Source organism: Chiloscyllium plagiosum, unplaced genomic scaffold (assembly GCF_037043375.1).
Source record: "Chiloscyllium plagiosum isolate Xiang-an unplaced genomic scaffold, Cpla_swu_hap1 HiC_scaffold_19, whole genome shotgun sequence".
Lineage (NCBI taxonomy): Eukaryota > Metazoa > Chordata > Chondrichthyes > Orectolobiformes > Hemiscylliidae > Chiloscyllium > Chiloscyllium plagiosum.
The window spans coordinates 21,369,299-21,391,591 of record NW_028270157.1 but is presented as its reverse complement, the minus strand read 5'-3'; the positions used below and the strand labels follow the sequence as shown (position 1 = coordinate 21,391,591).

The 22,293-nt window shown below is 39.6% G+C and overlaps 1 protein-coding gene across 3 annotated transcripts in view; it reads right to left on the bottom strand.

The window, feature by feature from the left end:
• The window catches only part of myrfl (myelin regulatory factor like), a 75,980-nt gene that overhangs the window by 20,087 nt on the left and 33,600 nt on the right, over positions 1-22,293 (bottom strand). For 2 of the 3 annotated variants that reach the window (XM_087997108.1, XM_043709759.2), the window contains 9 exons: positions 18,825-18,901; positions 16,651-16,761; positions 16,310-16,400; positions 13,841-14,041; positions 13,340-13,448; positions 8,665-8,774; positions 7,395-7,555; positions 5,534-5,594; positions 1,640-1,728 (listed from right to left, as the gene is read on the bottom strand). In XM_087997108.1, coding sequence (XP_087853234.1) covers positions 1,640-1,728; positions 5,534-5,594; positions 7,395-7,555; positions 8,665-8,774; positions 13,340-13,448; positions 13,841-14,041; positions 16,310-16,400; positions 16,651-16,761; positions 18,825-18,901 — 1,010 coding nt within the window. The remainder of the gene's footprint in view (positions 1-1,639; positions 1,729-5,533; positions 5,595-7,394; positions 7,556-8,664; positions 8,775-13,339; positions 13,449-13,840; positions 14,042-16,309; positions 16,401-16,650; positions 16,762-18,824; positions 18,902-22,293) is intronic. The other variant, XM_087997109.1, reaches the window with a different exon arrangement.

Sequence of the window (22,293 nt, the reverse complement as noted above, 5' to 3'; positions counted from 1 at the left end):
AAAGAATGACTGTACAAGTAATATCAATACGAGATAGATTTACTGGATCAATCAGAAAACTATTTTCCATTGGATACAACATTTTGAAATGGCAGGAAGGCGTGCATATGTGTGAAGTTTTTTTCTTAATTCTTTCACAAGATATAAGTGTCACAGATTCACAAAAGAATTCCCTGCCTCTGGCCAGCGCTTACAAACACAGCGTTTATATGGCTGACCAGTTCAGTTTCTGGTCAATATTAACCCCAGAAATTTAATGTGTGGGGATTCAGCAATGGGAATGCCATTGAATGTCAAGGGGATGTGGTTAGAATTCATGTTGGAATTCAACATTACCTGATATCTGTTTCATGAAAACATTGCCTCCCATTTAATGGCCCGAGGGCAACAACCAGGTCTTGCCATATTTGGGCTCATCCTGCTTCTGTATCTAAGTGGTCACAAATGGTGCTGAATATTGTGCAAACATCCCACGTCTGACCTTATGTTAGAGGAAAGGTCACTGATGAAGCAGTTGAATATAGTTGGAACTGGGACATTCCCCTGAAAAACTCCTGCATCAATCTCTCAAGATTGAGATTATTGGCATCCAAAAACAGCAGGAGAGAGTTTTCCCATCACATGCAGTTTTGCTAGGATTCCTTAATCTCACACTCAGTCAAATGCTGCTGTGATGACAAGGACAGTCACTTTCGCCTCACCTCGATCTCAAATACTTTGTCCACTTTTGAACCAAAGCAGTAACAACATCACGAGCTAAGTGGCATTGGCAGATCCTAACTCCGTGTCAGTGAACAGGGTGAATCATTCTCCACAATATGACTGCCCCAATAAAGGAGGTTGAATTGTCAAGTTAAGGATCGTTTATTGTTTAGTCATTTTAGTCATATTGCCATGAATATTAAATTGAGATTAATGTCTTCATTTCTTTTTCGCTGGCTTCACATTTAACCAAACATCCAATGGAAAATTAAGTCAATAACAGTTCCAGAAGTTCTTCAGAATATTTAAAACTAGGCAACAAAATGGCATGGCACAATTACCCTTCAGTAGTAAAAATTCTAATGTTCCCACACTCATCCTCCAACTCATTTCACTCAATTATTCTCACAACTGTAGAACTCTTAGCTCCCTCAGACTTTGCTTTCTTCAGTCATCTACTTTAAAACTTAAAATTAGCATATCAATTCTACTTCATTTTGTTACATCTTGTTCTTTCAGCTTTCTGACATTTGGTACGAACTGAATATTAAACTAGATGTTATACATTCTGTTGAACCTATAATAGGAGGTTTTGTGCAGTCCTGGTCAGCAGAAACAGTGAATAGGTTATTCATTGGAAGATAATATGAAAATGGAAGATCATGGCACGCTTATTTACATTATTACAATGGGTCAAGTAAAGAGCAGTCATTGACACAAGATTGAAATGAATTGCTTCTCTCATCCAGGGAACAGTAAATGGGACATTATAAGTAAACCAGCAAGTTCAACATGTTTTCTTTATCCCCCTGGCTGGGGCAAACACTGAAGAATTACAGATCATAGCTGCAATCATAGCCCTGAAGCAGAAACTAACAAATGCAGAACAACAAATTGAGAAACTGCTGCATGATGTTTACCAAGTTTAGTTTCTTACCAAAAGGCCATGAGACCCATTAGAGCCATGATGACAATATGGAAAACCTTCTGAAGAGAGCAGTCACCTTTATGCTGGTTAAGGTAGGCCTGTTTACAAATAATTAAGAACAAAACTTTTACATTGAGATTAGCCAACTTTCTGATGCCAGAGCCTTTGCAGAATTTATTTAAAAGACAAAGTTTCACAAGTAGCTTAAAAGACTAAATGTCATCAACAAAAAAATTAATATGATGAGCAATGCCATCATTAAAAATTATTCCATATAGGATGTACCATTTTCATGCATTATAGAAAAATGTACCAAAATTCTAGCGAAAATGGAATGATATGCTTGCACGGAATTTGACCCTTGATATGGGTAATACATGAAGGATTGTGTTTGTATGAAATGAGGTAAAAACAAGGACTGCAGATGCTGGAAACCAGATTCTAGATTAGAGTGGTGCTGGAAAAGCACAGCAGTTCAGGCAGCATCCGAGGAGCAGGAAAAATCGATGTTTCAGGCAAAAGCCCTTCATCGGGAATAGAGGCAGAGTGCCTGCAGGGTAGAGAGATCAACCCCAGGGCATCAATGTGGACTTCACCAGTTTCCTCATTTCCCCTTCCCCCACCTCACCCCAGTTCCAAACTTCCAGTTTAGCACTGTCCCCATGACTGGTCCTACCTGCCTATCTTCCTTCCCACCTATCCACTCCACCTCCTCTCTGACCTATCACCTTCATCCCAACCCCATTCATCCATTATACTCTTTGCTACCTTCCCCCACTCTCCTCTCTGACCTATCACCTCCATCCCCACCCCCATCCACCCATTGTACTCTTTGCTACCTTCCCCCACCCTCCTCTCTGACCTATCACCTCCATCTCCACCCCCATTCACCTATTGTACTCTATGCTACTTTCTCCCCACCCTCACCCTCCTCTCATTTATCTCTCCACCCTGTAGGCACTCTGCCTCTATTCCTGATGAAGGGCTTTTGCCCGAAACGTCGATTTTCCTGCTCCTCGGATGCTGCCTGAACTGCTGTGCTTTTCCAGCACCACACTAATCTAGAATTTGTATGAAGTGATTCTTCTGGAAATTCTATTGGTGTTCAATTGGAAGCATGTCAGTCAGGCATAAATAAGGGTGTAATCTAATATGGCTTGCTCAATCTAACTACAAAGCAGGATGGGAGGATGGACAGACATAGAACTGGGAGAGGAAACACAATGGTTCGATATTGATTCTACATTTTTCCAGCTGCAGGAAGCTTTCAATGTGAGTTATGACTAAAATGCAGCAGGAAACAAACTGTGCATGTCATGTAGACAATTAACAATGAATCAAATGCAATCAAGTGAGGTGTAGTGTTCCAAATTGAATAAGCAGCACATTGGGATCACGGGCATTCAAATTCCTGAACACAGAGCGCTGATAGGAGCTAGGAGAATCTTCAGGTTCACATATGGATGTCAGTCATATCACAGTTGCCTCTAGTGTGCTGTAGATGGTTGAAAGAAAGGGGGTACCAAACTGTGGGGCAAGAGGCAGAAGTCAAAACTGAGGGGAAAATGTTGTTGGACCAGCTCCGAGGAACGGGAACTTGCAGGCTGAGAAACTGAGGCTGAGAAACATGTGTCAGTGGGTCATCTCGAATGGGAAACAGCTCTGAGGATCAGTGGTTTCAATTGTGGCCATGGCTTCTCAGCAGAGCAAGTGCAGGTGCAGTGCTACAGTGTCCAGCTGGATTCCTGGGAACCGGGGAATAAACTCATCCAACAGCATTGTGTGATAATGGGGAATACAAGCAAGACAACTGATCCAGGAGAAGGGGAGGACTACAAATGCTGGAGAACAAAGTGGAGAGTGTGACGCTGGAAAAGCACAGCAGGTCAGGCAGCATCCAAGGAGCAGGAAAATTGATGTTTCGGGCATAAGCCCTTCATCAGGATCTTACTGAAAACCCATGCAGCAGATGTGTGATGCAGTTGCATTGAACTTTTATGCATCTAATTCCTTCCAGGGATCCATATGTGTACAGGGACTCCACAGCAACACATTGCTGCATTAAGAAGGCTCATGAGCTTTGATTGACTCATGATTGCTGACCTCCAATGTTATCTCCATCCAGGCTTCTTTGGCCAGGCAGGAAAATTATCTTCTATCTTTCACATGCAGCCTGGAGGAGAACCTGCTCTCAACTATGGAACCACTCAACGTTTCCCATTGATATGTTGGCTGCAGTTTGCTGGTGCACTACTTGGCTTCTTCAGTAGAGCTTGAATATTAAGACAGCACTGTTGCAGGTCAGTCTCTGGTTTTCAGGTGGTGCTAGGTACAGTGCTTCATTGCCCGTTACATTCAGTGCATCAATCCATGTGAATTAGCTATGGTTCACATGATGGAGACAGTGAGGTCTGCAGATGCTGAAGATCAGAGTTGAAAGTGTGTTGCTGGAAAAGCACAACAAATCAGTCAGTTTCTGATGAAGGGCTCTGGCCCAAAACATCAATTTTCCTGCTCCTTGGATGCTGCCTGACCTGCTGTGCTTTTCCAGCAACACACTCTCAACTAAGGTTCACATTAGATTAGATTACTTACAGTGTGAAAACAGGCCCTTCGGCCCAACAAGTCCACACCGACCTGCCGAAGCGCAACCCACCCAGACCCATTCCCCTACATTTACCTAACACTACAGGCAATTTAGCATGGCCAATTCACCTCACCTGCATATTTTTTGGACTGTGGGAGGAAACCAGAGCACACTCACGCAGACACGGGGAGAATGTGCAAGCTCCACACAGTCAGTTTGTGGCGGGAATTGAATCCGGGTCTCTGATGCTGTGACGCAGCAGTGCTAACCACTGTGCCACAGTGCCACATTCTCCAATTCTGGATTCACTGCTGAGATCCGCACCACAGGAATTAATATTAATCTAGGTATACGAATACTTCATTAATTCAGGCTTTGGGCTGGATTTTTGTGGAGTTTTACAGACTCCCCGAGCTTACAAATTGGGGGAATAGGATCTGGATGCTGAAGCCCCTGTTTCCTGTTCTACTAAGAAGTTGGCCTCCATTTACATCAAATTCAAACTGCAAAGTTCAAACAAACCACAGTAAGGAAGCCAAGTATTAATCTTCCGTGCAGCCAACTCGAAATTTACAAGCAAAGCCCACTATGGGCGATATGAACCATCAGAAATGGTGGGGATGGTATGGAGAAAGGGAAGGAACTTAATCAAAATCGAGTTGGAGCAGGAAATAAAGCACTGTATCCCACTTCTCTCTAAAGGCAGTGAAAGCGTTGATGGACAATACACATTACCGCTCCAATAATAGCCAGGCATGGACATAAACACGGAAGAGGGACAGGATAGTTGGCAGATATAACCCTCTCCACAGCTTGCTGGTTGGCCTTGTTTATAGCCAGCCTGACATGGCCTACTCTGCATTTTTTTTTCCTTTTTTTACATCCAGAAGTATTATCACACACAATGGAACAGCTTTCCCACCAAATCACCACTTTTTTTGTTTTTTTTAAAAACTGTTAATCATCACCAGTAATCACCCATATTATCCCACTCCAGCTACTTTCCATTCAACTTGTTCAAAGATACTGTTACACACTTCTGGAGTAGGCGGGTCTTAAATCTGATATGAATGGCCAAGGAGGGCGCGGTGAGGTTAAGAGGGCAAAAGGGTGAACCAGAACAAGCTTTCTAACCTGGCCCTATGGTTACCTACACTCAACACTGGACTACGCTCTCTCCTGCATGCATAGTCCCACCCCCTCATAATTTTGATGCAGAAATGCTGGCATTTCAAACAAATACTCTTCCATGTTGCTCACATCTCCAACAGGAAAGGAACTGATGAAATAACATCATTCAAATTTGCTGCACTTACCCTGTGTTTGGCCATAACAGGTTTCTTTGGTGTTGTCATGTTGCTTGCCCGGCGAAATATGCTTTAAAAAACACAAAGTTAACAAATGTTAGCTTCGCTTTTGATATGCTAAAAGAAATAACATTTTTTCTAAAAAAAAAAATGCATAAATGCACTGAATTGTGTTCAAAGAGCCACATATCTCCATCTCAGCTGATGATTGAAGTTGAAGAATTGGTCACACAGGGATGCAGAAATGGAATCAGCTGGGTTGAACAAAAAGAATACAAAAGATGGGCATAAGCAGGATGAGAGAGAGTGAATAGTGCAGGAACGAGCAGTGAGTTTGGCCTTAAATTCCCTTCATTCCCGGGTAAATGACTCTTCAAAAAAATGTTATAGTTGGCAAGATTTAAAAAACAAAATCAGATAAAGAGCCAAAATAAAATTCCAGTTTTCCTCAGAGTAAAAGGAAGTACTCAGCAAGATGCTGACTTCTTGTAGTGATAGAGTTTAATCATTATGTGATGAACAACTGAGATGATGTCACTGAGACCTCAGTCGTCATAAGTTCATGTTCTAATCAGTGTTGGAGCCTGTACAGCACAGCACTCTGCATTGCTGCCTTACCCTGTACAGCACAGCACTCTGCATTGCTGCCTTATCCTGTACACCACAGCACTCTGCATTGCTGCCTTATCCTGTACAGCACAGCAGTCTGCATTGCTGCCTTATGCTGTACAGCACAGCACATTGCATTACTGCGTTATCCTGTACACCACGGCAGTCTGCATTGCTGCCTTATCCTTTACAGCACAGCACTCTGCATTGCTGCCTTATCCTGTACACCACAGCAGTCTGCATTGCTGCCTTATGCTGTACAGCACAGCACATTGCATTACTGCGTTATCCTGTACACCACAGCAGTCTGCATTGCTGCCTTATCCTTTACAGGACAGCACTCTGCATTGCTGCCTTATCCTGTACTGTGCAACAATAAACATAATTTAAAACCTTCCAAGAAGTCTGGACTGAGCTTATCTCAAGACCCAAAGAACCCAAACAAAAGCACAATCATTCATTCTCCCTTGATCTAAGGTTGTATTTATATATTTTTAATACCAGAGAAGGTTTTTACAAACACGAATAAAGCTAATGTTATCTATTTCTGTTTTAAGAAAGAATACAGACTATCACAGGCATATACTCATTGTTGTAACGAATTATTAATATGTTGTTTCACACAGCTAATGATGTAATTAATCATGGAATATGTTTATAGCAAGTTAGTTACAGATACCACTTAATTATACCATTTTAGTATCATTAAAATAGTAATGATAATTATATTTTAGCATCATTTACACATTAGTATATTGTGGTAATAGTATGATGTAGTGTTCATGGAAATAACTTGTGAAACAAAGTACAACTTTTCTTTAATTTTCTTTTTTTTATATTAATTTAGTTTCCTTCTCTTTTGCTGCATGTACCCTTATCCAGCTTCACAGGCATTACAAGGACTTGGGCATTCCCAGATAATGTTAGTATGAGTGATTATCCAATGAGTGATGTCAGACTATTTTAATCCTCTTCACGTCAGCCTTTCATAATCACTTCCAGCACCAAGTACCAAAAGTAATTAAGATGGGAACTTCAGGGAATTGTTTCTTTCCCAAGTCTAGGAATACATGGTCATTTTTGTGGATTTATTTCTTCTTCTGACAAGACTTGCCAAATCACTACAAGAACTATGGAAATTCATGTATGTGGCCAAATGCCCCATTCTAGAGAGAAATTATCCATGCAGGGCCACATATAAGTAGTTCACTTTTTCTGTGAAGTTAATTATTACAAGATATAAATTGGAAAGTATACACACCTGCTATTTTTCTCACTCGTCTTAGATTTCACACTCCCAATCAACTTCAGCTTGGCAAGATTTTTGTTCCAGACTTCTAATTCTTGAATTCTTTTTTCAAAATTGTCAGTCAACTTGCATAACTCTTTCACTGCTCCGACATTCTCCATGAAAATCTGTTCCTACAGGAAAAAGTCAACATTGGCCTTTAGCTGATGAAAGAAGGGAGAAATCCATAAATCTGTACAACAGTTGGAGTAACAATAAGACTAACAGTGACATCAATTTTCTTTAAAATTACTAACTACCAATTAAGTGTCTTATAAAGAGAGAAAAGATTTGGGCTGCCTTCATAGCAACCGCTGGACGAAAAACATTCTAAATAGCACCTGCTTTAACTTAAGTAGCTTTAATATTGTGTTTGATACTTCCTTCATGAGCTCCCTAGATGTAGGTGCGATGCAGCCAATGGCAATATCAAAGTAAACTTGTTGGATTTGTCAATTAGTCTTTTCAGTTGATCATATGAAGAATAGAATAAAATACAAGAGGAACTTTAAAGCTGTTACCGATGGAATAGTGTAGCGAATGGAGTCTTGGTTAGGCCATTTAGAACAAGAAAGAGAATAATCATAATTAAATAGTGTGTGTTAATTTTAATGGAGGAGAATATTTATCGAGCTGTTAACAGAACTTGGGGCTTAACCTTAAGAAAACAATGTGAATTGGACAAACATCCTTTTAGTCTTTTGTGTGAAGAGATAGGTCTTTCAGAGCGTTACAGAGTAAACTGCAAAGCACATTTTCATCTTAGAATGAGGAACGAAAGATTGAAAACAACAAGCAATTATCACGTCAAAAGTTAACGATTACACATTCTTTGCAATGAGTATTTAAACAAAGTTATAACAATTAAAAAGTGAAAGGTGTTTTATAACTCTACATTCATTTGACCTTCATTAGAGGTGTGTAAATGTTGTAGCATGCAATCTAGCTTTTATTTCACAGAAAGTCGAAATTGGTTTCTCATTATCAAATGCAAATTGGGGTTCCAGTCATTACCTTGTGATTTTTGTTTTGAAGATCTTTTATGGCAAGCATATATTCAAACAGTTTTAATCACTAACATGCTGAAAGACAGCTTTTCAAAGAATGCATCAATGTTGATTCACGTACTAATATGTTAACTGTCAAGGAGTCTATAAGGTTAAAGCCAAAGAAATTGCCAATATTTCTGAATATTTCAGATCACAAAACAGTCACAAATATTAGAAATTCCAAATTCTATTACTTTGTCAACCATAAGGAAATTCTCGATCTTATCACCATTGGTATAGGTGATATCCCCGACCTCTCTTACAGCTGATGGCAGGATTTCCTTCACTTCCTGTGCTATAATACCTGTTTAAAACAAAGGTCATTAGGTATAAAGCTTGCTGTACCTAATGACAGAATGTGGTTAGTATTATGAGCAATTTTCTAAGTCGAAGAGTGTGGTACTGGAAAAGCACAGCTGGTCAGGCAGCGTCCAAGGAGCAGGAGAGTCGACGTTTCAGGCATAAGCCCTTCATCAGACTTTATATTCTTGATGAAGGGCTTACGGCTGAAATGTCTACTCTCCTGCTCCTTGGATGCTGCCTGACGTGCTGTACTTTTCCAGCACTACATCCTTCGACTCTGATCTCCAGCATCTGCAGTCCTCACTTTCTCCTGTGCAATTTTTAAGTCATTATAAAAGCAAATCTGTATTTTTAAAACACTGCATAATTAAATTAAAATTTTATAACAATGGTTTTTAAACCTGCTATTGATTCAATGGTTTAATATTTTGCAATCTAATATTAAAGATAGTCATATGTAAAAGAAGTCCAGTTTCCATAATTATTGGTACAGCAAGCACCAGTAAAGATTAGATTAGATTAGATTACTTATAGTGTGGAGACAGGCCCTTCAGCCCAACAAGTCCACACCGACCCTCCGAAGAGCAACCCACCCAGACCCATTCCCCTACATTTACCCCTTCACCTAACACTATGGGTAATTTAGCATGGCCAATTCACCTAACCTGCACATTTATGGACTGTGGGAGGAAACTGGAGCACCCGGAGGAAACCCACACAGACACGGGGAGAATGTACAAACTCCACACAGACAGTGGCCTGAGGCGGGAATTGAACCAGTGGCTAATCACTGTGCCACCGTGCCGTCCACTGAAGGAATGAAGCGCCGGGCAGCGCCCGCAGTTAACTGGATGCGAACATGCAACCAGACAGGTTTCAAAGAAATCGAAATAGCTACTGAGCTAAAACTGGCTCGAAGTAGCTGCTGAGCTAAAGGGTTAGATAGGTTGGACACTGAGAACCTTTTTCCTCAGATAGCAATGGCTAGCACGAGGAGACATAGCTTTAAATTGAGGGGTGATAGACATAGGACAGATGCTAGAAGTAGTTTCTTTACTCAGAGTAGTAGGGGTGTGGAATGCACTGCCTGCAACAGTAGTAGAGTCGCCAACTTTAAGGACATTTAAATGGCCATTGGATAGGCATATGGACAAGAATGGAATAGTGTAGGTTAGATGGGCTACAGATTGGTTCTACAGGTCTGCACAACATCGAGGGCCAAAGGGTCTGTACTGCGCTATAATGTTCTATGTTCTAAATATAATATCACTTCACCATTGGTTTCTTTTTAGCAAGTGAATTAACTGCATTTTGCTGCATGAACAAATTTTCTACCATGATATCACATCCCAAAATAAACAGTGTCATTTAAACAGATTAAATTCTAACATAAAGAACTCAGGATGTAGGTTTGCTCACTGAGCTGGAAAGTTCGTTTTCAGACGTTTCGTCATCATACTAGGTAAGACCATCAGTGAGCCTCCAGGTGAAGGACTAGTGGTGTAGCCCGCTTTCAATATAGATGTTTGGGTATCCTTAGGTTGGTGATGTAATTTCCTGTTATTTTTCTCAGGGGGTGGTAAATGAGATCCAATTCAATGTGTTTGGTGATAGAGTTCCATTTGGAATGCCATGCTTCTAGGAATTCTCGTGCATGTCTCTGTTTGGCTTGTCCCAGGATAGATGTGTTGTCCCAGTCGAAGTGGTGTCCTTCCTCATCCGTATATAAGGATACTAGTGAGAGAGGGTCATGTCTTCTTGTGGCTAGTTGATGTTCATGTATCCTGGTGGCTAGTTTTCTGCCTGTTTGTCCAATGTAGTGTTTGTTGCAATTCTTGCAAGGTATTTTGAAAATGACATTAGTTTTGCTTGTTGTCTGTATTGGGTCTTTCAAGTTGATTAGCTGCTGTTTTAGTGTTTTGGTGGGTTTGTGGGCTACCATGATGCCAAGGGGTCTGAGTAATCTGGCAGTCTTTTCCAAGATGTCTTTGATGTAGTGGAGAGTGGCTAGGGTTTCTGGACATGTTTTGTCTGCTTGTTTGGGTTTGTTGCTGAGAAATCGGCGGACTGTAATCATTGGGTACCCATTCTTTTTGAATACATTGTATATGTGATTTTCCTCTGCTCTCTGTAGTTCCTCTGTGCTGCAGTGTGCTGCAGCCACAAGCGAAGCTAAAATTACCACATTATTTTAATGAGTCACCACATTCATTGAAAGCGGGTGACACCACCAGTGCTTCATCCGGAGGCTCATTGAAGATGTTACCTAGTATGGTGATGAAACGTCTGAAAATGAACCTTCCTGCTCAGTGAGCAAACCTACATCCAGAACCTCAATCTGAGCTACAAATCTTCTCAAATTCGATTAAGAACTCAGTAAAGTCACAGAACGTAAGCAAAACCTACCAGCACATTCCTCCTTATTTACTAATCTCATTTTCCCTTAAAATTTGGCTATAATATTCACCTCTGAAAATGTGTTGCTGGAAAAGCGCAGCAGGTCAGGCAGCATCCAAGGAACAGGAGAATCGACGTTTCGGACATAAGACCTTCTTCAGGAAGAAGGGCTTATGCCCGAAACGTCGATTCTCCTGTTCCTTGGATTCCTGAAGAAGGGCTTATGCCCGAAACGTCGATTCTCCTGTTCCTTGGATGCTGCCTGACCTGCTGCGCTTTTCCAGCAACACATTTTCAGCTCTGATCTCCAGCATCTGCAGTCCTCACTTTCTCCTATAATATTCACCTCAACTACTCTACCTGGTAGAGTGTCCCACAATCTTACACCTCAATTAAGTAGCATTTCTGAATTTCTTGTTAGATGTATCAGTGACCAAAACTGAATGTTCCTAATTTTGGACACCCAGAAAAACAAGAGATTGTTTTTAAGTAGCAAAAGCACCAAATAAATGATGTGTAAACGGTAACAAAATGCTTTTGGAGAAACTGTTTGCAAGGATAAGAAATTAAAATAAATGGCCAAAATACTATGGTGCAGATGAATATGGTTAAAACTTGGTGCCAACTAAAATCTATAAATAGAAACAACTTTGATTTTCCTAGCTCATTAACCTGCCATTACTAGTCGCTGGCTTCTGTATATGCTATGTATTTCCATGACAGATTAAAACAAACAGCATGAAATAGTAATTTGTTACATAATACAAGGGGTAATCAATGTTACTGCACTGCCAAAAACAACAGGCAAGTGCAAAAAAAAATTAAAAACTGAGAGGTGCCAACTGAGAATACAGCATAACAGATGATAAATTAATCCAGTTACCCCATGTAAAAGATATAGAGATTAACCATTATTGTAGCCATGTGTAAAACTAGAGCCATTGGAGATTGGAGAGCGAGGTGGGGTACATACACCATCATTGCTTTCAGTGAGGGAGTTTCAAGAATATGACTCATCAGGAGTAAAAGGGCTGGTTATATAAATCCAAGTCAGGATGGTACAGCTTGGAGAGAAACTTGCAGATGGTGATTCACCCCTCACCATCTTCTTGGTGGTAGAGTTCGGGTTTTATGAGGTCCTGTTGAAAGAGCCTTGATAAGTTGTGACAGTACATCTTGCAGATAGCACAGCCTGTGCCACTGTCTGCAGTGGTGGAATCAGGTTCCAAACAAGCAGGATATTTCATGTCAGATATTGTTGAGCTCCTTGAGTGTTTTTGGGCCTGCGCAACAGCCTGTTCCAAAAGCTGGGGGGGTGAGGGGAGAGAGTAATACTCCTGCTTTGTGCATTGTAGATGGCGGACAGAACATGGTGAATTAGGAGGCAAGTTACTTACTATAGAATTTCTAGCCTCTAGCCTGCTCTTTTAGCTATAGTATCATATGGCTGGTCTAGATCAGTTTATGGTCAATGATAACGCCCTCCTCCCCACCCCTACCCAAGCTTGTTAATCATGGAGGATTCATTAAAGGGAGATGGTTTGCTTCTCTCATTAGAGATCGTCATTGCAGAGAGTGGTGCAAATGTTACTTGTCACTCAACTGCCCAGCCTGAAAGCGGTTAGGTCTTGCTGCAAATGGAGCTAGACTGCTTCAGTGTTCGAGGAATCGCAAATGGTGCTGAAGATTCCAGTTTCTGATCTTGTGATGAGGATAAATGACCCCAATTGGAAAAAGATGTGTGCTAACATAATCATCAAATAAGAAAAACTAAATTGGGTCATTACATAAAACTATGACACAATAAAATTGATAATGCACATAAATCAACTGATCATTGAACATTAAATATCTCACGTAGAAACAGGGGTTAGTCATTCTGTCCCTCTTGCCTCATCCAGATTATGATTATTGTAACCCCAACCTAGCATGTTTTCCTGTTGTGACATGTCAATAATGCAACCATTAGACAAAGACAGATTACACAGAGGTTTGTAGTCTGTCCTATTCGCTAGTTAAATGCTCATTATACTGGTGCCTGTATTCATGTATGCCACTTATTTGTTTTTATATGCACCCATCACACCAAATTAACAATTTTAAAAGCATTAAAATAAGATACCCCAATGAACATTTTCAGAATAGTTAATGAAACCAGAGCCATATTACCAGTCTCATGAGGGTGGTCTACTCCCATTTTTATTGCAAAGTCAGGCCTGTAATCATACTCAACTAGCCTCATTTGTGTTATCCGTTTCAGTTGTTCCGTTGTATCAACCTACAAGATAAGATACTTGCAATGGATCAAATCCTAACATTTTGTAGAAAGGAAACTAAGACAGTTTTCCATGACAGCATTGGCAAAAGATCTGCATCATGAAATTTCGAACACTTTAAAATATTCGCATTTTTTCTTCTTCTCAATAAAGTTGCCTGCCCCTGTACTGTATTAGCAACAACCATTTCATCCACCTCCCTAAAAGCAAGCTCACTCGAGCACAGATGCATATGCCACCAGAAAACAACCAAAACAAATTTTCTGATGATCTTACACTACAGCAAAGTAGGTTAGAGTGTGAGGGAAAGAGAGATAGTATCCTTATTCTGTTAGCTGACAATTGTACTTCAGAAGAAAATTTGAATTTCTTAGTACATTCAATACAAACTCACCTCATGAATGTTCTGTTTAGCTCGTCTGTCAGATGGATGCAGGACTGATCCCATTACCTTTACATTGCCACACACAACCAATGCCTCATCTGGAGTATCTGTGTTGATTCCCACTTGACCGTGACAGATAATTGCGTTAGGAGCGTTCCCTTGTTGCCATGTCCCTGCAAGTTCACTTTCAAATTGACTAGGATTTGAAGCCTGAAAGAAATTAAATATTCAAATTCCTGAACAGGAGCTGTAGATATTATATCAAGACATAAGTGAAGAAGAAGTAATTTTATGCAACTTTAGATAAGTTTCAGGAATGAGCGCTTCTTCAGGAATTCCTGAAGAAGGGCTCATGCCCGAAACGTCGGTTCTCCTGCTCCTTGGATGCTGCCTGACCTGCTGCGCTTTTCCAGCAACACATTTTCAGCTCTGATCTCCAGCATCTGCAGTCCTCACTTTCTCCTGCAACTTTAGATAACATCTTACATGTGTAAAATCAAATTACAAGACCATAGCTATTTTTTCTTTCATTGAAAGGACAGTAACATTTGAAGATAAGACTTTATAACATGCAGAAGTGATTTTCTTCTATTGCATCGAACAACAAAGTTAATTCCTGAATAATCCCACAGTATTGTTTGTAAATACTTTTAAAATTCTGGTTTGTGGACTGAAATGGAAAAAGGATTCAGCTTTACAAACATATAAAGAAGGAACTACGCATTTCAAGCCTGCTCTACCATTCAATAAGATCATGACCAATCAGATTTTAACCTCAATTGCACATTCCTGCATATCCCCGACAATCTTTCATCCCCTTGGAAATCAAGAGTCTATCTACATATCTCTTAAAAATATTCTGCAACTCCCGCTTTTGAGGAAGAGAATTTCAAAGACTCTCCAAGGGAAAACATGTTTCGTCAGCTGTGTCTTAAAGGAGCATCCCTACCTATCTTTGTGTCATCAGCAAATTTAGTTACTATACCTTTGATTCCTTCATCCCAATCATTTGTATGTAAAGAGTTGAGGTCCTTGCACCAATCCCTGTGGCACAGCCCTTGTGACACCCTTCTAGCCTGAAGAAGACTGTTTGCTTTTGTTTAACTAGCCAATCTTCCATCCATGCCAATTTGTTACCTCCAACATCATGAACTTTAACTTTCTGCAATGACCTTTAACGTGGCATCAATGCCTTCTGGAAATTTAAGCACAACAAAGCCGCAGGTTCTCCGTTATCTACAGAACAAGTTATTTCTTCAAAGAGCTCATAAGTTGGTTAAAAATGATTGCTCATTGACACAGCCATGCCAGCTCTGCCTGATTACCTGTCTGATATACCAAGGAGATTGTGGAAGGATATGTTGCAGTTTTCACACAAGTTACTAGAACACATTGTGAGTAGTATTTGTACTGATGCCTTCCTCAAGGTGTTGGAGAGGAGGAAGGGAGAGCGAGAGAGAGGGAGAGAGGAAAGAGGAGGAGGAAATAAAGCTGGAGACTCATTTGTGCGTGTTCAGGGCACGTTTATCCCAAAGCAGTTGATTGTGTTTTTCACACAGGATCAGCTTATGGCAACCAATCTCAGACTGGCTCCTGGACAGGTGTTCAAGATGGCAGCAGAAAGCCTCAACAATCCTAAAAAACAACACCTCTTCTTCCATACAAAACAGTAATTAAGAATTGGAAGATAGCTAGCTGTTCTCACTCATCACTTGCTAATTAGCTGCTGCCTGTAATTACTGATGGAAATACTGAACAATTGGTGTGCCCTCTGTCTTCAGAAAATAATTGAAAGGACTTGGAAGGATAAGATCAGAGATCAGAAGGACTAAGAATAATAGTCATCGATGCTGAAGCAGCAAAAGGACAACTCATCTTCTCCCATGAACTGGTGCTATTGGACTGTGTTCTTCTAGCAGTTTTTTTTCTCCACCAATACCATTTGTTTCAATGGTCTATCTTCATATGTGCAGAGATTTAAGAACGGGTAGAGTTATAAGTTGTTCATATTTCATATTTTGTTTGCCTATGGTTAGAACGGATTTATTTGTAATACATAGTTTTTGGCAAATATAGAAGTCTGGTCAATGTTTTCTGTTAACCTGAGTTCATTAGACAAGGAAATTGAGGACGGCGTAATTTGATTAAATTGTTTAACGTTTATGATGACTCTGGGAACAATGTCATTCAAATATCAATACACTTTCCCAAATGAGTCGGGGCCTGTGTTGGAGCTAACTATCAGTTTCTATCAAACATGACGAACAAAAACTTAAATATAATTTAAAATTACACACCTGTTGTTCAACTGCAAAAATGTGATAAAGATTGAAATTTTATTATTTCATTATGTTTTTGCCTTTGTTAAACATAATCAGAGTGATCCACTTTTAAATTTTAGCTACATAAATAATTTTTTATACTTTTCTATTGCATTTAAAATTATTTTGGTAAACAGCCAAATTTCAACATACTTACCCGCACAATTATTCTTTCAGATGTGTGAGCAGCCAATAAATAATTCTGGTTTTGGCAGGTAGCATATAAACCAACTACAAGCATAAAGTATCTAAAAAAGAAGAGCCTGATTAGAGAGATGTTTTTCATTATTAAACACTGGCAATTACAATGAGTTATGAGTGGTCTTTTGCAAAATCATTAATATTGAAAAAGACACAAATTGAGATAAAAATAAACACAGGATCCTTGCACAAGTTTATCAGCAATACTTTCTCTCAATCCTCCTTGCAATTAATACAGAGTGTCAAATAATATATCTATACTGTCCATATATTTTATTATATATTGGTCACATATACCTTTGATCAGGATTAGGTTTACCCTTCTTCCTCATGTTGTTTGCTGTTGTTTCACCAAAGTGCAATCTTCCTAAAGTTACTTTTGTAGTTTGGTTCCCTGGCAAATCAATCCTTAAAAAAAACACTCAATTCAGCATAAACCATGAAAGTTTCTGTGTAAAATGTGAGGTAATTGATAGACATTTAACCTAAAATATTGCTTTAACAAAAACTTGCAGATTTGCACCATTGTGTCAATCCAGATATTAGCCTGTTTACAGTAGAATCACACAGATACAACCAGTGGTTGTGTTTCTCAGATGTTTTGTTTTAAATGCTTTAATAACATGGGCTAAAATCTTCAAACATTTGTAAATCATTGTAAATTGGTTGCTATTTCATGCAGTGCTGGGGCTAATGTCCCTGAAAAGTCAATGTGTACCCAAATTCTAGAATTAAACCGTCACTCCACAACATTAAATGGATGCTTCCTTGAGCCAGTACTGAAACTGTAGCTTCAATATATCCTACAATTTATTGGTTACAGTCACAGGACAAAAATTATAACACATAGAAGGAAATGTAGGACATTCATCCCATCATGGTGGCTCCATCATTCAATGAGATTATGATTGATCTGATAATCCTTAACAATTGGATTGTTGTGTTCATCCAAAGATAAGAAACTACTTGTGCCTTTAACATTACTGATATTTAACAACATATCGCTCACTGATTACCAATAATTTAATTAACTTTTCCTTGAAATGCTAAAAGTATCAATAATGATGATGTGATGAAAATTTTAATGTACAAATTTCTACTTATTACCACATTCTCTGCATGTTTCTCAATGAGATACTGCTACCCCTTCTTTGTATCAATTTGAACCTTTCGTCAAGTATTTCTATTAAAACTTGTCAACAAACCACAATGTAGGAGACATTGCAGTGAAACAGAACTCTTTCCAATTGACACCAGCAGGGAGTAGATATGGATAATAACCCCACCTTGCTCAGCAATTTAAGCCAAGTGGTGCATTGCTTCTGACATCAGCAACTATTAAGAACTAGGTACCAAAACTGTACATTTTTTTAAAATTTGGAGTAATTCTATTGTGTTTGGTTTTGTAGTTATGGGAAAGTGAAAAATTCTAATCAATTACACCTGTCCCAGAATTTTTTTAATCTTATGCTTTAGCCAACAGAAATTCAAAAAAGCACAAAGTCCCTCTACAACGCATCTTAATCTTAACAGCATTATTAAAGGTGAATATTATTAACCAATAGGATTGAAGAATTCTCATCTAGTCATGCAGGTTATGATCAAGAAGCGCGACTTAAAATGTGTTTTTATTCATTTGTATGATGTGGGCTTCACTTGGCCCAGAAGGTACCTAAAAGTCAACTGCTTTACTGTGGATCTGGAGTTGCAATTAGGCCAGATGGGGCAAGAATGGTACCTTTTTTTCCCCTCTAAAGCATATTAGTTAACCAGATGGGTTTTTATAATCATCAACAGTAGTTCCATTGTTACTATTAGGTTTTTATTAAATTTAATTTTAATCATGTGCCATATTGGGATTTTGAACCCATGTTCCCAGGATATCAATGTAAAGTTCAGGATTATCAACCCAGTGACATTTTCACTCTGCATCCATTTCCCTCTAAATCTTGAAAAGAAAGTGACAGAACGGAAATGTCAGGTGGATTTAAGAGATAGAACGGACAGAACAAAATATTTCACAAGTCTCCTTTAAAATCTCCAGTAATAATTAAAATCTGAAGGGGTGAGATTCCAGTGTAAAAAGTTGATTTTTCAAAAGGAGATAAGTTACATAGGACGCAACACACTATTTAAAAAGTCACTAACACTTGAAGGGATAAGCTCTTACTTTTTCTAATGAGTTTGTAGTCAGTGAATACCTTAAATTCATTGCATCACATTTCAATCTCAGTGAGACTCCACTGTCTGCTGTAGTTCAGTAGAAGGGCAAAAAGGACATATTCCTGATTTGTGCGCTTACTTCACAAGTTCATTGCTAGAAAGTTCTATGTGCTTTACTCTTTCAAAACAAAAGTGTAAACTCTGATAGCAACTGTTTTTCTTAATAATCCAGGCCTATGCATGAATTGAAGAGGTCATTATGATATCTTACAACTCAAAAATAAAGACTCCTATATGAAGCATTTTACCTGACTGGATCAAAAGATTTCTTACTCCGGTCTGATTGAGATTGTTCAATGGTGATCATCTGATTTGTGGTCTCAACCTATGAAGGGAAGTTTAAATTCTGTAATACTTTAACTGCAAGTATGAAAGAAAATATTACACAGCTACATGGGGAAACTTAGCTCAAAAAGGGGCCCCCTAAAAAAAATGTAATTGAGGGAATGGTATCTGAAGATAATGAATTTGCTAAAGTACTTTTAGTTCATTTTCTAAAGTATTCACCAAAGAAATGTAGATAAAAATATTAGATTTATGGGTACAGGTTAAAGTTGATGAAGATTTAAACAAGTGTTACAGCCACAAGAGATATCATAGTGGGGAGCAAGTCTAAGTTCAAGGCAGATTACCAATAGGGGAAATCGGTAAAGGGAAAATTGAGCCCTAAAGAGAATGTAAACTATCATGGTATGAATGTGAGCTGGCTATAATAAGCTGGGGAATGTTACTTAAAGGGATTGGGGTAGACAGGTAATGACAAACATTTAAACAGCACATGAATAAACTACAATTGTTCATTCCTGTCTACCACAAATACAAAACAGGAAAGGTGGCCGACCACGGCTAATAGTGGAAGTTGGGGGTTATATTAGATCCAAGGAAGGGGCATACAAATTGACCCAAGAAAAGCAGCAGCATTCCTGAGGAATGGAAGCAGTTCAGGTTTCAGCAAAGGTGGACAAAGGAATTCATTAAGAAGGGAAAAATAGAGTTCAAGGGCAAGGTTGCAGGGAACATACCTATAGAAGCTTTTATAATCAGTTTGTATGTGAAAAGGAAAATATTAGTGAAGACAAATGTAAAGCTCCTACAGTCAGAAACAAGGGAAATTATAAAAGGGATCAAAGAGATGGCAGGCCAGTTAAATCCATATTCTGGTTCCATCTTCACAAAGGACAAAGAAATGATATTCCAAATTGTTGGGGGAAACAAGGTCTAGGAAATCAGTATTAGTTGGGGAATTGTGTTGGAAAATCATTGGGAAGAATGAAAGATAAATCCCAAGAGTTCAATATGTTCCAGAATATTTAAGGAAGTGTCCCTAGAAATAATGGATGCATTGCTGGACATCTTTCAAGATTCTAGAATACTGTAGATCCTATGGATTGTAATGTAGTTAATGTAACAGCCCTTTTGAAAAACGGGGTAGAAAGAAAATAGGAAATTGTTGACTGGTTAACCTGACATCAGTAGTGGAGAAACTACTAGAGTCTATTACAGAAAATTTAATTGCATAGCACTTAAAAAATAGTGACCAGATTGGCCAGAGTCAATACAGATTTATGAAAGCAAAATAGTGTTTGACAGATGTACTGCAATGTTTGGACAATGTAACTAGCATAATTGATAAGGGAGAGCCGATAGACATGGCTTGGACTTAGACTTTCGGAAGGCTTGTAATTAGGTCCCACACAATAGATTAGCAATGTAAACTTAAAGTGCGAGGGATTGAAGGTACTGTACTAACTTTGATAAAGGACTGGTTGGCAGAGACAAAACAAAGGTTTCCGAGTGGCAGGCAGTGAAGAGAGTTGTGTACTGAAAGAATCAATGCTTGGACATTAGCTATTCACAATACATATATATTGATGTTTTACATTAGGGAATGAAATGCAATATCACCGAGCTTGCTGGATTGAAAAGTGTGGTGTAGGAAAAGCACAGCAGATCTGGCAGCATCTGAGGAGCAGGAGAGTTGTTGCTTTTGGTCATAAGCCCTTCATCAGGAATGTTGGGGGGGGGGGGTGGAAGGGAGCTAAGAGATAAATGTGGGGGTGGGGCTGGGGGTGGGGGGGAAGGTAGTTGGGAAGATGATAAGAGATGGAGGTGGGGGTTGAAGGCAATAGGTCAGACAGGAAGGAGGAGCGGATAGGTGGGAAGGATGATGGACAGGTAGGACAGGTCAAGAGGGCGGTGCTGAGTTGGAGGGTTGGATCTGGGATGAGGTGGGGATAGGGGACATTAGGAAACTGGTGAAATCGACATTGATGCCATCTGGTTAGAGGGTCCCAAGGTGGAAGATGAGGCATTCTTCCTCTATGTGTCAGGTGGCTTGGATCTGGCAGTGGAGGAGGCCCAGGACTTGCATATCCTCAGCAGAGTGTGAGGGGGAACTGAAGTGGTTGGCCACAGGCAGTGGAGTTGTTTGGTGCATGTGTCCCAGAGATGTTCTCTCACCTAGCTGGCAGGCAACACAAAACTGGGAGGTTGAGCTGTGAGGAGGATGCAGAGATGCTTCAGTGTGATTTGGATAAGTTGAGAGAGTGAGCAGATGTGTGTCAGAGGAAGTATAATTTGGATAAATGTGAGGTTATTCACTTTGGTAGCAAACAACAGAGAGGTGAATTAGGATGTGAATGGGAAAGGAGGAAGTACAACAATGTCTGGGTGTCCTTGCACACCAGTCTGAAAGTAAGCATGCAAATGCAGCAGACAGTAAAGGTGGCAAATAGTATGTTGGCTTTCACAAAGAGAGGGTTTGAGGACAGTTGCAGGGATGTCTTCCTGCAGTTGTGCAGTACCTTGGGAGGAGTATTGTATGCTGTTTTGGTCTCCTTATCTAAAGAATAAATGTTCTGACTATGGAGGGGGTGCAACGTCAGTTTATCAGACTGATTTCTGGAATGGCAGGGCTAGCATATGAAGAGAGATTGGATTGGTTATGACTACACTCACTGGACCTCAGAAGAATGAGAGGGGATCTCATAAAAAGCTATAAAGTTCTAACAAGACAAGACAGGGTAAATGTGAAGAGTGTTCCAGATCACGAGGAAGGCCAGAAGAAGGGTCACAGTTCACAGATGCAGAGTTGGCTGATTAGGACTGAGATTAGGAGAAAATTCTTCATGCAGAGCAGGGAGTCTGCGAAATTCTCTGCCACAAAGCAAGTGAGGACAAACAATGAATGTTTTCAAGAAGTATCCACATAAAAGTTCTTAGGGCTAAAGAGATCAAAGGGTATGGGGAGAGAGGGAGCAGGGTACTGGGCTTGATGATCATATTGAATGACCTATTCCTGCTCCTATGTTTCTATGTTAGGTTTTTAGCAAAACGTACAACAGGGGCGTGAAGGATCATTTTTTTCAAAACAAAAGAGAAAATGAATGAGAATAATCTGAAAGTCACTGGCTATGAGGGTGGCGGCAGGTGAAATCTTGATTGATTTACAAAAATGTATTGAATAGGAACAGCTATGGAAGTATAGCTGGGAGTATAGGACACATTGGATTGCTCAAGAGGGATCTGGCAAGGACTCAGTGGGCTTAATGACCTTCTGCTGCCATGGTAAGTACCATATTGTTTTCTACCAAGTATAGAACTTAAGTGCATGGAGTACTTTACTCTTTTTTTTAAAAAGGGACAACAAGACAAAATAGTAATTACATGTTTTTGGTTAAAAAACAAAAATTGTTAATTATCAAATGCATTCAAAAC